The sequence below is a fragment of the Gymnoscopelus braueri genome (assembly GCF_963280865.1).
Source record: "Gymnoscopelus braueri genome assembly, chromosome: 9".
Classification (NCBI taxonomy): Eukaryota; Metazoa; Chordata; class Actinopteri; order Myctophiformes; family Myctophidae; genus Gymnoscopelus; species Gymnoscopelus braueri.
In genome coordinates this window covers 5,521,551-5,538,682 of record NC_137610.1, presented here as the reverse complement: position 1 = coordinate 5,538,682, position 17,132 = coordinate 5,521,551, and the positions used below count along the sequence as shown (strand labels likewise).

General features: G+C 44.5%; 1 protein-coding gene across 1 annotated transcript in view; it reads right to left on the bottom strand.

Annotated features, from left to right (window-relative positions):
• Window positions 1–4,356: 4,356 nt before the first annotated feature.
• The window catches only part of epx (eosinophil peroxidase), a gene marked incomplete at both ends in the record, with an annotated part of 64,130 nt that continues 51,354 nt past the window's right edge, over window positions 4,357–17,132 (bottom strand). Inside the window, 4 exons of the mRNA XM_080437322.1 lie at window positions 4,357–4,440; window positions 4,762–4,872; window positions 5,796–6,145; window positions 9,987–10,123. Of these exons, the coding sequence (XP_080293448.1) occupies window positions 4,357–4,440; window positions 4,762–4,872; window positions 5,796–6,145; window positions 9,987–10,123 (682 nt within the window). The remainder of the gene's footprint in view (window positions 4,441–4,761; window positions 4,873–5,795; window positions 6,146–9,986; window positions 10,124–17,132) is intronic.

Genomic DNA, 17,132 nt, shown 5'->3' with positions numbered 1-17,132 from the left:
GGTACGTTTAGGCATGCTTAAGAACATAAAAAAAAATCTAAGAAATTATATTTCTCGTAAAGCCATAATTTTCAAGATGGTGTCCAATATGACTGCCATGAGCTTAAATGGCTTTATGATACTGTTCAACCTAGAAAGGTGGTTTTGGTGTCTAAAACTAGGTTTTAGGGTTCAAGAAATATGGCTGAATCAGTGAAATTACCATCAGTTAATTATTTATTGCCAAATTAAAGATCCCATGGTGATGTTCCATTGTACTAAATTATGTTAAAAACAACAAAATATTGCAGTTGTGTGAGGGAATCTGTGAACTTATGGTGATTCATATGGGGACCTGGGGCGGGGGGGGCGTTCATAGGTGTAGAATCTATTTCTACTGTTATATTTTCACTTGCTGGTCAGTCTTTGGCCTATGTGCTAAAGGTCAGGTCAAGGTCTCTCTCGCACCTTATCGTTCAACCAGGTGTCCAAGCAGGCAGCAGATATGGTCACTGGTTGACATGTACAGTAGGCCCTATTCACCTCACAATTGACATGGAGCCGTTTGTTGACACCTTGCAGGTATGGAATCAGCCAGAAAAGCTCTATAATGTAATTGTGCATCCCGGTGGGATGCATGTTATACAGTCATTCTTCAGCTGCATTGCAAAACTGATGCAGGGTTCAGCACTGGAAGTGGAAATGCATGTGATTGCAGAACATGACAGGCAAGTTCAGTGGTCAGTCCTGAGTCAGCAGCACTCTTGAAGTGGTTTCTCTCAACTTGGCCAAAGACATTTGAACAGATACAGCAGTAGCCTACCTGGACACTGCGCATTTCCATCCTACTGGCTGACAGTGGGTAGACAACTTCTTCCTACACTTCACATCCACCAGTTTGAATGTGCAGGGAGACACATTGACATTAACTTTACCTTTTCTCTCATGAAGCACATGACTGAAGCACTTCTTCCGTGCTGGCCATGTGCAGTGTGCTTGATATCTAACCCAGTGCCTGCCGAAGATGCATGTGCTCCATGCCATAGAGGCTAAGCTAGACCTTGTCTGTCAGCACCATGATGGATTCTGGATCACTGTCTCTGCTCACCAGTCTTGGGAGCAGACTGCCATAACGATCAGGAAAGATGCTGTCATGATGCATGTGAGTGGAGTGGACTGAAGCCTTCCCCAAAATGTGCAGAAACAGTAGAGGGAGAGTTGAAGCACTGGTGTGTCTTGGTCATAAAATATTGGGGTGTATCCTCACACACAGAAAGATCACCCACATGAGATGTCATCATGAAGAGTAAGAACATTAAGCAGAAGCCGTTGAGCATGTTGTACACCTTCAGTGCTGACGATATATACTGCATTTAGTCATGATGAGGCAGACATCACCATGATTTCCTATATCCCTGATGCAGCCATCTCTGGAAAGGGTGTGATACACATGCTCAGTGATTTAACTGATGTTCTTGTCCTGTTGGTGTATTGGGGTGTATCAGGTGGACCTACAGTGTAAAGTACAGATGGAGCATTGTGATGGGACAGTCTTATATGTATGGCAAAGGCAAGATCAGAGCACACAACACTTTGCTGGCAGGGAACTTCCCAGGCTACCCTGATGTGCTGGGTGAGGTGGTTGCCACAAGTCAATGGCCCTTCCTCCAACACCGACCAACCTGTTGCACCACATGTGGGCTCATTTACAAGTGATGTTGTGGAAAGTGGCAGACCACCAAGCTCCACCTGACAAGTCGTTTGATGTCACACAATTTGGATGGGAGATCCAGGATATTCCTGTTCCTGTCATTACTAAGGGTGACCCAGCACCGTCAGAGCTATGTGACATGGTGCAATATCAATGTACAGTAGGGCACAGAGAGTGAGAAGTACATCACTGATGTACTGTAACTGCTCTGGTGAAGATGGTTACTGATGATATGTTCATGCTACAGATGAGGAGTGATGTCAATAAGGAGGATACTTGTACGGATGAGGTAGAACAGGATGTGGGTTGGAGAATACAGATGTAGTTGCAAAAGATACATATTTGCCGTTAGATTATATAATTTTACTACATTCAGGTTATTATGAATACCAGTTCTTGTGACATGTTAATGACACTTTTGACATGATTGACCTGACATTAAAAAAAACAGGAATGGATTCTACACATATGAAAACCCTAAAAAAAAGAGGTATCACACAGAGGTATTCTAAGACAAGCGGATTACAAGTTAAAAATTGCCAGGCGTGTGTTTAGTGGCCATTTTGGATATTTTCTTACACACTTGCACTATATTCTGTTTATTGAATTTCATAATACATTTCCTTAGAATCCATGTATGTAAACATGGTTTTAAATCTTTAGGTAATTTACAAAGGAACCCTTTGTGTTCCATCTTTCATTAAAACCGAAGTACATCTTATGTCACATATAGTCACTATGTTGTCACTGCCTATAATAGAAAAATATTCTAGATATGCTAATGTTATGCTTTAACAACCTTTCTGAACAATATATAGTCTGAGCTTTATCCCAACCATTTTTCAGAGAGAGAGGGTCAATAATAAGAGAGAACCATCAGTTTGAAGTAGAATGCTTCATTCGGATTTTGAAAACTGTGTTTTGGCTTGTGGTTATAAAAGGAGTGATGACACACAGATAGCTACCACCGATGCAAGGCTATCACATTTTCCCTAGCTCTAGGGGTGTACCAAAAATCACTATGAGAATTATTCCCCCCAGATGGTACTGATGACCCCATATTTGGGGTCCTGGCTCACGGACCATATGTGTATGATCAGCTTTACAGGGAAGAGCAGCAAGAGGAGGGGGGAAGAGACCCCAGAAGACAAAGATGGCGGACCAAGTGTATGTAAAAAGGGTTTTCATGACTTACATTAGTTGCAAAACGCTCTAAGTTTATGACCACCAACCAGGGTTTGAGACGAACGTGGTGATGCTGTGGTACATGGAGAAGGTTTTATAACAAATACTATAGGGTGGAAATTTAACATGAAGTAAAAAATGATGGGTTGATCAAATAAACAAAAGGGTGGGATTCCGTTATGTCAAGAAATATTTCCCCGTCGCCATAAGTATAATCCCGTCAGCTACCAAAACAAAATAAAAAACTAAACTAGCCACTAACGAGAAAAAAACATTAAACAGATTTAACTTAAGACCAGCCCATCAGAAACTGAACTAATGAATGCCAAATAATCAAATGGAATTAATGATCACGTTTTGCCAGATAATGTAATTCTATGAAGTGAGTGTAGTGTCTTTGAAAGGCGGAGGAGATAGTTTCACGTGTCTGACAGGGATCCAGCCTCCTCTCCCGAATACTTTGATGACGTGGGAGTCGGTGAGAGTCACTTGGAACGGGCCTTCCCACAGTGGAGTGCCCCAACGCTGGTGGCCTCCCTTCGTCCTCACGGTTGGTTTAAGGAGGACCCAGTCCCAGTTTTGAGGACAGAAATCTTTTCATTTCATAAGCGATTCGATTCATTGTATCGGGAAAGGTTTGGTCTTTCTGAGGTAATGAGAAAGGTTTTAGTGAGGGGACAACGTAAGAGAATCTCATAAGGTGACAGCCCGTTCAGAGTGGGAGTCACATGCATAATCAGCCTAGCTAAAGGTACACACTGAGGCCATGGCATGCCTGTGGATGCAGAGATTTTTAAGATTCTACCTTTAATCGTTCGATTAGCATTTTCAATCAAGCCATTGGCTTCAGGGTTATAAGCACAATGTGGTTTTTGTGTGATTTGCATTGTTGTACACAAATGTTTTATAATGGAGTTCAGGAAGTGAAGTCCACGATCAGAATGCAGAATTTCCGGACATCCAAACGTCGGAATAACCCTATCTATTAGTACCCGGGCCACTGTGTGTGCATCGTTCTTGACGCAGGCTACGGCTTCTATCCATTTACTGTACGGATCAATGAAATTGAGGAGATACTGAAAATTCTGAACTTTTGGCAGGGGCCCTACAAAATCTAATTCAAGAGTTTTGAAATGGCCGCGTGGGAGAAGGGAAGGTGCCAGGGGAAATTTCCATTCCCCCCTGAGGGTTGTATTGTCTGCAAATTAAACACTCTCTACAAAAGGTTTGAAGAAAAGTTGTGATACCTGGTGCACAGAAGTTACGCTTAATTAAACCTCTCATGCCCTCTGCGGACACATGACCAGGTCCATGGGTCAGAAGTGCGATGGGGTGAAACAGCGACTTGGGAAGAAAAGGGAGAGAAGGGGGGGAAGAGCAACGGCGGTAGCCGTCTCGATCAAAGGCACACCCCATACGGACCCATTTGAGCTTTTCCTTTTCAGGTGCGTTCTGCTGGGCCCGCAGGAGGACGTGCATATCTAGACGCAGACGGGCATGGCTGCGGCCACAGCGTCAAGACGAGTAGAATAGTAGGCCACAGGCCTGGAAGAAGAGCCTAATTTCTGTAAGACAACAGAAGACATGTAAGAGGCATTATCACACAGGCGGCAGTCTACAGTTTGTATGAACATCTTGCTATAGTCAGGGAACGCTAGACAAGGAGTAGAGGCTAATTCTTTCTTGAGATCAGTGAATTGGAGTTCTGCTTCAGGGGTCCAAGTGAGCTTGTCTAGTGGGGACATGGGGCTGCCATAGATAAGCCTAAGTAAATGACTAGTCTTAAGAGCGTAATGGGGTATAAATTGCAGACAGAAATGAGCTAAACCTAAGAATGACATTAGGTGACGCTTGGTGATAGGTTTAGGAGTCTGGAGGATAGCAACCTGTCTGTCAGTGTTCAGAGACTTTCCCTCAGCAGAGATGGTGTGTCCCAAGTAGATAACACTAGGCTGCCACAGCTGTAACTTTTTCCTGTTGACTCGGTTGCCAGTTTTCTGCAAGATAGTGTAACAGAGCAAGAGTGTCAACTTTACAACTGTCTATGCTATCGGACGCCACTAGGAGGTCATCTACATAAGTCAGGATTTGTGATCCACAAGGGGGGGGGAAATTCTGAAGGCATGATGAAATGGCTTGAGCGAAAATTGTCGGAGATCATGAAAATCCCTGAAAAAAATGCGTTAGCCAAGTCTAACACGGAATAGGTGGTTACCGTAGGCCTAAGGTTGTTTAATAGTGTAGAGGGGTCAGGTACACAAACAGCACGCTTCAATACAGAGGAATTCACTTTTCTCAGGTCAAGGGTCATGCGATAGGCCCCAGAGGCTTTCTTAATTGGCAAAATAGGACTATTACAAAATGCTTCAGGACAGGGACTAATAACCTCTGGGAAAGTTTTGTCGTCTGGCTCTAAAGCCAGGATGGAGTCTGTGTCTGCAGACTGAGCCATAGGGGGTCAGTCATCTACATGTTTTCGGAGTAGGACCGGAACTCGTGTCCAACCCGTCAAGGGGATGCGACACATCTGGAGTGTCAGGTCCTGTTCCACACCATAGTGGGTGGGGTGGGGTGTGAATCTACCAGTGTTCACCGCGCGAGAAGCTAGCTCGCCTATGTCCTGCCATGTGGAGCGTGTTGCCCTAGCGATAGATATGTGTGGAACATAATCTGTGCGGTGGAAACGTGTCTGGGTGGCCGTCAGTTGCACAGTAGCAAATGCAGCGTTCCAATGGGATGACCAGTACAGGTGTGACAGAGTAATATGCTGCTTGGTCGTTAGTGAGTGGAAGATATCTTCCTCGTATGCAAAGTTGCCTACATTGTCATGATAAAGATACCACAGGGTGACATGTATGTCAGAAGGAGAGTGATAAATCCTCTTACCTTCACGAGGGAGATACTGGTCAAGGGTTTTTACCAACTCTCCAGGGGTGAATGGGGGCTTCGAGCTCAGCAGATCCAGGGAATAGAAGTGTTTTGACATGACGTCATCACTGTCCAACACCAGGATCCCAGGACCGCCATTGGGGGAACGGCGGACAGGTGTCATGCCGTCCGGGGAACTTACTAGATCAATGGCAAGAGCGATTAATCCATCACGCCCCAAAAGATTACAGGGGCACGAGGGATGCACTATAAACTGGAGAGGGGTTTGTAATGTGGTGTCAGGATCATACAATACCAGAGGCTGAGTGAGGCGCTTGGTTTCGGACAGACCGGATGCGGTTTTGATGTCCATGGTGTTTTCAGACATGGGAAAGGGCCCCGCTGTGGAGTTTAACACACTTCTGCACGCACCTGAATCACAGAGGAAGGTAGTTTTTTCATTATGAACCCAGAGATGAATTAGGGGTCTTTTAGTGTAGTCAGCGTGTAAGAGTAGGATATGTTCAATGTCAAACACTTCTTGTTCGGGTGCTACTGTTGTGTGTAAATCAATCAAATCCTCCCCGGTGGGCCTTAGCACCCCCCAGGGGGGAGGGGGAAAGGAATCTAGTTCCTCATCACTGGTATCAGAGGTTTCATCTACAATGGCCAGATCAGATGGTTCTGGCAGGTTATATGTTGGACCTACGGCTAGTCATGCCTGCAGGGTTCTCGGGGAGTTACGAGACGCTGGCTGCAGGGCTGGGACATTTGATGAATGTGACGCTTGCGGCCGTAAAGACCTAGGGACCCAGTCTGCGGGTTTGAATGGGAGTCTCCGGTTGTAATCCGGACAGTCACCCCACGTATGTTCGCCCTTCACACCGCAAGACCAGCATTGTACAGATGGTGGAAGAGAAGTGAGCTGTCTAGGGTTTCCTTGTGTGGTGTGTTTACATTACCTGGGGTCCTTGGTCCTTGCTGGCTCTGCTGTCGGCGTGCCCCGGCTCCCCAGGTGTGATGTTGATTCCTTGGCTTGTTATGTTGTGGTGGATGCAATGTGACGTGACCCTCTGCAGAAATCACAGCCTGAATTTTGGCTCTAGGTTTTGGTTCTGCAATGCAGCCCTCGTAATACTTAGCAAGAGTAGTGATATCGTCTATATCTTTGGATTTCCATAATGGATCATGCATTGTTATGGCCTGCTTTAGGTGAGGGCGTAGGCCGTCTATTAGGAGGTGATTGAGCAAGCTTTGGTAACCAGCTTGCCCTTTTGTTAGGCCTGAGTGGCGGTCAAACTGAGTTTTAAATTTGTAAATAAAATCAGTAGTATCTTCTCCTTCTTTCTGTTTTAAGTTGGTGAGACCAGACAAATCAATGTTAGCACGCATGAGAGTTTTTGCGTTTTCTATCATTTTATCTACGGCCCCCTGGTGGTGTTCATTTCTGACCATTACTTGAGGGGCGTCAGGGTTATCATTTACCTGGACACGCATATAGGGGAATGGGAGATTGTTCTGACCGATTTGACCGTTAATAACGGCGCCTTGTGAAATTTGGTGCGCCATGACCTTGGGACAACATTTGGTAATCAGGTCCCTTACTTCCCTAGTGTTGAGTTCTTCCATCTCTGCTCTAAGAGCGGTCTCCCATGTCTCCGGCTCTGATCGAAAGTCTGGTAGTGTGTCTGCTAGTGATGAGCGGGTCGACCCGTAACCCGCGGGACCCGCGGGTCAACCCGCGGCGCGGGTAGGTCGAGTCAGGATTTCAGAGAAAATTATGCGGGCTGAGGGTGAGCGGGTCAGCCGCTCTCCACGAAAAAAAAAAAAAAAAACCCTATTTTGACCAACATGCTTGTTTATTCAGCCCATGACAATGTTGTGCTACTGTAGACATTTAAAGGGACTTTGGGTACTTAAAAGAGCGCTATATAATATATATATATATTCCCACCGCGGGTCGCGGGGCGGGTTGAGCCATAGATTTATATATGGGTTCGCGGGGCGGGTTGAGGCGGGTCGCGTTCCGTCGCGGGTTGGGGCGGGGCGGGTCATGAAAAAACCCGACCCGCACATCACTAGTGTCTGCCGTGTTTGCAATGTCTTCTCAATACCACTTCCTGTATCCATAGGACATTGAGCCGTCTCCCTGCGGATAGGCTATCATGGGAGCTATCAATGTGTGGTCGTAGTATGTGTCGGTGTAGTAGGGGCTTTTGAAACCCTCTTGCCCTTAGCATCCCTATCTAATTGCACCCGACGCTCGGGGGGAGGTTTTTGTTTCTTACATGTACTTGCAGCTGATAGTTGGACGTCGGGTGGGGGAGAGAAAACCCCTGAGGGCCCACCGGCAGAGAGTATTGTCAGTTTTATCATACAACACATCGTCATCATCACTGTCAAAATCAGACCCATCTAAAGTAGGAAATGTGGTTTGCATGGCAGCAGCGTGAGTGGTGGGCACATGGTTACCACCGGGAGCTCCCCGTCTGCGGGGTTGGGGAAAATGATGATCGTCCCGGGATCCTGTAGCAGGGTGGGGAAGATTAGGGGTAGGGTTTGCAGCTCCCCCAGATGGGGGCGGTGAGTAGAGTGCAAGCTGTTTTTTCTGTCTACTGATTGCTTCCTCCCTGTCTGACGCGGTACGTCTGAATTGCTTAAGAGAGAGTATCCCTAATCTTTCTATCTCTCGTTTGGCTGCTTTGGGGCCTTTCTTTTGTGTGAACTTGTCAATATGGTCGTGCAAGGCCACGGAGAGCTTAGTCAAGTCCTGTGACTTCAAAGAATTATCATATTCAAATTCAGCCCTCCAGATTGGTAGAAAAGGGGCGACAGTTGGACATTTAGTGACGAGGACTTTCAAGTCTGGGTCTGCCACGTCTGAAGTCAGGGCTGCAATGAGGTTTGACTCAAAAGTCCTAGTATTAGTTTCAGTCCGTTTACAGACACTCTTATATTTCGGTGTGGGCTCTGAACCTACGGTGTGGGGTTCCCGTGAGGGAGAAAAAATGTTCCCCATAATGCTGGGGAAAAAAAATTACCCGGGCATGAGTAAAAAAAAAGAAATGAAAAAAAAAGAAATAAAAAAAAAAAAAAAAAAAAAAATGAAACAGAGTCTACTTCACAGCAGGTATGTCTAAGTGGATCTTAAGAAATAGTATTGCTATACAGCACCAGAAATGAAAAGTAGTGATGGAGAATGAACACCAGTAGAGATGAGAAGTGGGTCTGGCTGGGGGGGTGGTTCAAGTAGGGAGAGTGGAAGTTTTCCAAGGTCAGCTACACTACAGGAGGAGGCCAGAAGGAATGTGGGGGAGACAGAGAGAGAGAGAGCTGATTAAAGATTAAAATAAAATAAAATTCCACTATAGCCTATGTTCTAAGTTGGCATACTGTGACAATGTGAATGACAAAAAAAACTAAAAACAAAACAATAACAACCAACATAATGAATAGTAATAAGAGTGAGAAAATATGAAGAGTTGCAACTTAAAAGATTCAAATCACAGCAGAGGAGCTGTGATGCGAGACGTCTCAATATATATTTCCAAGAACTGCACCTTGGGCAGAACCAAAGTCAATATATATTTTCAAGAACTGCACCATGGGCAGAACCACGGGTAGAACACAGTCGACTTAGTCTGACTATCAGACAAAATGAGGCTCTAGTGATTGATCCTAGTCAATAGCCTACGAGAACATAGTACAAAAATTACCATTGAGAATGACAGTCAACTACTTATCACATCCAATCCATACACCGTACACCCCTGAGAATGATATGGGGGTTATACAAGATATATAGAATAAATATAGATACAGTAATTTACACGACAGACATTAACCTACGTTCACATAGCTAGGCTCTTGTGAGTAATAGCCTATCCATGGGAACGTAGCACAAAGGTAACCATTGAAAATGACAGATTGATCGAGGGGTCAACTATTTTTTAACAGTTTACCCGGTCATTAGCCTATGTTAACATAGCACTAGAGTAGCTGCTCCTGGGCAGCGTGAATGAAACCGCGGAGAGAAAGGGAGAAAAAAAGTGAGAGAAAATGTACTGATAAGCAGTGAAATAATGGTACCATAGGAATGCAGTTTTAGAATTCAGTTATGGCAATTAAACATGTGTCCTGACAGACTATAGGCAGCTAGAGTCAGCAGGGCACATCCAATAAATAAATAAATTCTAGTTCCACCTTGCTGTGCAAATAATGTAAGAGAAAAATGCGTACTAACCCAAGCTGGTTTCTGAAAACGTGTCGAGCCCGGGCTCCGGGGAGGCGGACAGTGGTTTGCGCAGACCGATATCCTCTCCCGAGCCGGAACCGGACCAATTGTTTCTTAGACTCGTAGGACCACTGATAACTTGAAACCTGAAAAACCAGGAGAGTATGCTTTCAAAAAGGATTACCGTAAAAAGAAGTAACACGGAGTCAGTCTTAAATAATAATCAGGTTTACTCAATTATTTGCACAGGAGAGACAAGGTGGTACAGCATCAAAAATATTCTCTACTGGTAATACAAAATGTTCATCAATATAACAGACAGTTTATCTTTCATTAAGCCCACCCCACAATATAATATCAACATGAATAGGGGCGAAGGCTCATCTTGGTGGCAAGGTTGTCTGTGCTAAGGCATCATGGATAAACTGTAGCCACAACTTTCATGGGTAAGAAAGAGTAGGCCAGGGAGCAAGGACATCTTATATCAGTAGTTACAGAACTGTCCCTTCTAAGCAAATACATCATACTTTATGCAATTATCCAAAGTGATACAATACAGTAATCATAATCTAATACACTATGGATTATAAATTATCTATCAGGGGGTTTTTAACGTTTACTTTCTTGTCTCTACAGAGTCTGATGATGTAAGGTTGGTTGAAGGAACCAATAACTGTACTGGTCTACTGGAGATGAAACACCAGGGAGAATGAAGACCAGTGGTTGGTTGGTCTGACTGGAACCTGAAGTCATCACCTGTAGTGTGTAGACAGCTGGACTGTGGCTTTGCTGTTTCAACAGAACGGAGTTCTGGATCTACACATAAACCTACGTGGAGGATTACATCTTCCTGTGTTGGGTCTGAGTCTTCACTGAGGGATTGTGGAACAAAGATGTCTGCTACTTCCTTGTACATACTGGAGGTGAGTGGAGACCAGTGGATGGTTGGTCTGACTGGAACTTGAAGTCCTCATCTGTAGTGTGTCAACCCGATCTCCAGAGATTACCGTAACATTGCACGGAACGAGTGCACTTCATTCCGTGGATAGCCGCCTCGGAACTCCCGAATTGCGTGCATATGGTACGGCGCTGCCTTTGTGACAAAACCATTTCGGAGGCGCGCAGTCACAGGCGAATTGTCCCCCCGTGAAGGACCACCGAGGGAGCTAAGGCGACCGAGTTGCCGTCCTGAACGGTGGGACATTCGCCTGTGCCTACTCAGCGCCGTTTGAGTTATGTACCGATAGGCACAGAATCGTAATTTTTATTGTGCGGACTGCTCTGCTTCCGGGTTTTTCCGTGTTGCGACTGGTTACGCCCACCGTGGGACTCGCCGTACATATGCACGCAATTTGGGAGTTCCGAGGCGACTATCCACGGAATGAAGTGCACTCGTTCCGTGCAATGTTACGGTATTCTCTGGAGATCAGGCTGAGTGTGTAGACAGCTGGACTGTGGCTCTGCTTTTTCAAGAAAGTGGAATTCTTGTTTTACGCGTGAACCCGTTTGGTGGATTTCATCTTCCTGTGTTGGGTCCGAGTCTACACTGAGAGAGTGTGGAACAAAGGTTTCTGGTAATTCCACTGCCAGACTGGAGGTGATCTGTTCAGGTAAAACAGTCTAATGTATTTTGTTTGTTTTAGGATAAATGAGGACCTAAACATTGTATTTGACCAATAACTTTTGATTCGAAATGTGATTTCATTTTGAAAAAAGACAAACATACTCATTAATCTTGATAAATGAGCTGATGAATGTAAATCTGGACCTGAGTCTGTATGTTGTCAAGATTGTCCTCAGTTAAGAATCAGATACAATGAGTCGGTTTAGAGCCAATAATGTTTATTAACTTATTTCCAATATTTTTTGTCTCATTTGACCTTAATGCCATTGACTCTCTCTGTGTATAACTAAGTTGTTTCAGTCAATCACCTCTGAATGTTACAGATCTGCGGTTTAATCCAAACATCACCTCCTCCTTGAACTGGGTTTCTGAGGGCCAGCATCAGGGGTTACAGGTGATGGAGGGTTACAGCTTCTCCATCAGCTGCTCCGTCCAGCCACAGTACCCAGGAGGCTCCTTCCACCTCACCTTCACTGGATCCAACACAACACACAACTACACCCAGCCAGCTGTCAATAACTCTGCCAACTTCCTGTTTCCTTCAGCAAACCACACCCACCACGGGAACTACAGCTGTATTTATCACATCAATGTTTACTCAAATGACTTCTACTATAAGAGCCAGTTCCTCTCTGTCACTGTCATAGGTAACCAGGATTACATTGACTTTTCAAGTCACAATATGTAACTCAATCAAGCAAATGACATAAAGCACACTTTAACTGTTTAACTGACAGAGTTTTTCAGAACAGTGTCAAGCCACTGCCAGCGATTCCGAGCGTGTTTACTAACCTTTGAAAAATCATGGAATATTTTCCGTGCTCATCTTGTCATTGGCAGTCAAGGAGTTAATATGACATAAATTCACAAATGTTGAAATAATTACATCAAATACACTTTTATAACACATTATAACACAACGTTTTTTTTTTAACAGGGTACATCTAGTGCCAGCGCTTCTTACCGTTTACGCTGATGTGTTTAGAGCTGTAGACGGCTCCACGAGGACACAGATGAAAACAAAGGCTGCTTGCACAATGGTCGAGGGTCCCGACTAACGCCAGGAACAATCATATTTCTCATGCGATCCGCCATTGCAGAGTGATCGTGCGTTGTTTTCATCACGTTAAAAAGATATGGAGATCCAGAGGTTTTTCTCAAGGAGATATAATGGGGAGTGGACGGGAGGTAGTTTTTTTGGCACTGATCGACTTCCAGCCCTTCCATTGTACAGACTCCGTGAGTGACTCCAAAGTTGCGTTAGGGCGCCCCATGTGGGAAAAAAAAGAAAATATTTTTATAAACGGTTATAGCCGTTTTTGGCACACAATGATGTTTGATGTTGTAAAATATTTCTCTCACAGCTTCTCATCTGACATCTAACATCCTCAAAGTTACAGTCGTAATGCTGCTGCTGTTGGTGGTGATAAGCTATGTCCTCTATCGTGTCTGGAAGGTAATGTATACGTCTTTATTCAATCGTTATTCATCTTCATTCAATACCAGACCAGAATATAAATTAAGTAGTTCCACTGTTTGTAATGAAGAGAACCTGATCTGATCCAGTAAGATTAAGTTGTGTGCTGATGTGTTTCTCCAGGCCACCAGAGGGCGGAGAGCAGAAGTGGAGTCCAGAGTTTATTATAATGTAGGACGGGAGAACGTTGAGGTGGTTTATTATAACACTGTTGGTTCCGATGCTGAAGCTGGACCCAGTGAAGAGACAGAATATCACCAGTATGAAGAGATACACCTCCAAGGAAGGTCTGAAGCTGGACCCAGTGAAGAGACAGAATACGACCAGTATGACGACATAGATCTACCAGGAGGATCTGAAGCTGGACCCAGTGAAGAGACAGAATACCACCAGTATGACGACATAGATCTACCAGGAGGATCTGAAGCTGGACCCAGTGAAGAGACGGAATACCACCAGTATGACGACATAGATCTACCAGGAAGGTCTGAAGCTGGACCCAGTGAAGAGACAGAATACGACCAGTATGACGACATAGATCTACCAGGAGGATCTGAAGCTGGACCCAGTGAAGAGACAGAATACCACCAGTATGACGACATAGATCTACCAGGAGGATCTGAAGCTGGACCCAGTGAAGAGACAGAATACGACCAGTATGACGACATAGATCTACCAGGAAGGTCTGAAGCTGGACCCAGTGAAGAAACAGAATACCACCAGTATGACGACATAGATCTACCAGGAAGGTCTGAAGCTGGACCCAGTGAAGAGACAGAGTACCACCAGTATGACGACATAGATCTGCCAGGAGGTTCTGAAGCTGGACCCAGTGAAGAAACAGAATACGACCAGTATGACGACATAGATCTACCAGGAAGGTCTGAAGCTGGACCCAGTGAAGAGACAGAGTACCACCAGTATGATGACATAGATCTGCCAGGAGGGTCTGAAGCTGGACCCAGTGAAGAACCAGGACACCACGTGTATGAGGTGGATCTCTAAGGAGTTCATGTCACATCCATCACATAACTGTCCATCACCTCAGTCAAGGTTTGAACATTTACACTGAACTGTAAATGTAGCAGAAAGACCAAGTGAGGTTTAGAAGAGGCAGATAAAGTCTTCAGTGAAAACATTCATGAGGATACAAGTCAGAAGACAATGACACCTACAGGTGTACAAGAGCTCTGTGTTTGAAGATCAGATCACATTGGACCGTGTCTGCCTTCACCCTCATGATGTTTCATCAAGTCATTATAACTATCAGTAATTAGTTATCAATAAATGCATCTATTGATCTTACTGTATCGGTGCATGTCTATGCAGCCCAGGTGTTTTTGTCATTGTTCATTAGTCATTCAGGTCATAGATTATCACACAGTGAACCATCAGAGTCTGAGCTACACAACTATTGATCTCATTACATGTGTTTCTATTGGCACAATAGAATGTGGAGATGTGTACATTATGTATATAGATTTTTTAATATAATTAACCTCTTACTTTTAGATGTTTAAGTATTACATATTTTAACACTGCTTTTGTGGATCTGTTAATAATAAGGTAGCATTATTATTTTTCAGTTTTTTTGTTTTCGTTTTTAAACATTTTCCCACGATCTTTGTAACCCATTTTTTCACCCAGTGCCAGTTGCCTAAGCTTGTAGTCCTGGGCGCTATTCTCCCTCTGCCAGCCTGGGGAGAGCCCCGAACTGAGCTCATGCTTCCTTTAATGCATGAGGAATGAGCAGGCCGCTTCTTATGGGGGGGGGGGGGGGGCGCCACACCCCCCCCTACCAAGGATGGTGGAAAATCCATAACAAATGAACTCTCTGATAACTCGGAAACAAAAACAAAGGACAGCGCAACTGCTGATAACAGCCTAACTCCACAGAAGGAGATTGCCACGGAGGAGTCGACTGCTGATGACAGCCTGGAGGAGATTGTCGACTCTGATGACAGCCTGGAGGAGATTGTCGACTCTGCAGCCACGGTCTGCAGAGGGTCACGCTGGGTCACGCTAGAAGAGGGATGGCCTCTCGATGAGGAAGATCAACCAACTCTATCACCTTATGAACTCAGCCTTATGAACTCAGCCCAACTAAGCCCATCCTCCTCATCATCATCTTTTTCCCTGTCCCCAATACCCCTTCTGGAGTTCACCAGTAGCATGAACGACTTGATTAAAGAGGGGACTAGACTCACCCCCCAACTCAAACGCCAGGCCCCACAACCATCAACCGTGCCCTGCCCCCCACCCATCCCCCCTCGACGGTTGACGCTGTTGGCACTAGCGATACAGAGGCGCAAGATCAGGAACGAAGAACGTCAAGAACAGCGCAAGAACAAGAACGTCCTGTCGGCTTCCCTACGTCTAGAGAATACATTTGACTGCTGAGATAGGCAGGGTCCATTATGCATAGCCAAAATCATATCTGGGCCCAAGGCTATTTCAGTTAGCCTTGTAGAAAACAAGGTTTACAATATTCCCACTGTTATCTCAAATAGAGCCTCCGGGACAAGGAGTGACTTTAAACACTCTGCAAATATAGCAAATTTGACACGCATTCCCTGTAGAGGCAACAGCCAGATAGTTGAATGCCTGAAGCTAAACCTGGCCCTATTTAACATCAGGTCACTTAATGACAAGTCTTCCTCTGTAAATGATATCATCTGTAAAGAAAAACTAGATATTATCTTTTTAACAGAAACTTGGCTTGGATCTGATGGAGCGGTGCCCCTAGCTGCAGCATGCCCACCAAAGTACAGTTTCATTCACTCAAGACGTGAGGGAAAAAGAGGAGGTGGTCTGGCGAATATCTTTTCTGACACTTTAAAATTCAAACCTCTGCCAAACCTCGGCAGTTTTAAATCATTTGAATACCAGGCCACCATATTGGAGAGTCAATCCTCTGTGCTTATGATTAGTATGTATCGACCTCCAAAGTGCAGCAAAGCCTTATTTCTAACAGAAATATCAGAACTTTTATCTATCTGTTCCACTAATTATGACAGAACTCTGATTACTGGAGATGCTAATCTACATGTTGACATTGTTTCGGATGTTGTGGCTATGGGTTTCCTACAGTTACTGCACAACTTTGACTTTATTCAACATGTTGTTGGGCCAACACATAAACATGGCCATACCCTGGACTTGGTGATCACTAAAGGTTTGAATATCACTGTTGACAGTATTATTGATAAGCCCGAACTAACAGACCACTATTTATTGTGTTTTAATATGACTGTCTCTGATCTAGGGAAAAACAATACAGAATATACTATAAAAAAACGTTTTTTTAGCTCATCTGCAGCAAACGAGTTTCCTCGTCATCTGGCGTGTGTGCAGGTGCCCCCCCTACTTGATGCTCCCTCAGTGAATGATATGGTTCAACATTTTAATCTCAAATTAGAGTCAGCTCTCGACATAGTGGCTCCTATGAAAACTAAAAAGAAACTTAACTCTAGAGTAACACCCTGGATCGACGCGCACATGCGCTCACTCAAGAAAGAATGTCGTAAAGCTGAGCGAATTTGGAGAAAAAACAAACTCACTGTCCACCTAGAGATCTTTAAGAAGTCAACAGTGGCCTATAACAAAGCACTGCGCTTGGCAAGGCAGGCATATTTTTCACGCATTATCAATGACAACAAGCAAAATGCCAGAGTCTTATTCTCTACCATTGAACATCTCTTAAACCCCCCCCAGGCTTACAAGGAGTCGCTCCCTGCTTCTAAAGCTAAGTGTGATGAGTTTGCATCCTTTTTTGAAAACAAAATTTTTAGCATTCGAGCTGGTATTATGAATGCTGCTGCTAGCACTGCAAATGCGGCAAATGGTGCATGGTGCAAAAATGTAGATCCCTCCAGAGGAAGCCTAATATCATTCTGCGCAATTAATGAAGAGGAACTCCGTAAAACTATATCACAGATGACATCATCATCTTGCTCACTGGATGTAGTACCCACCCCGTTTCTCAAAGAGGTTTTAGACAGTGTTATTGGAGATATCCTAAGAATTGTAAACAGCTCTCTACTTTCAGGCGTCT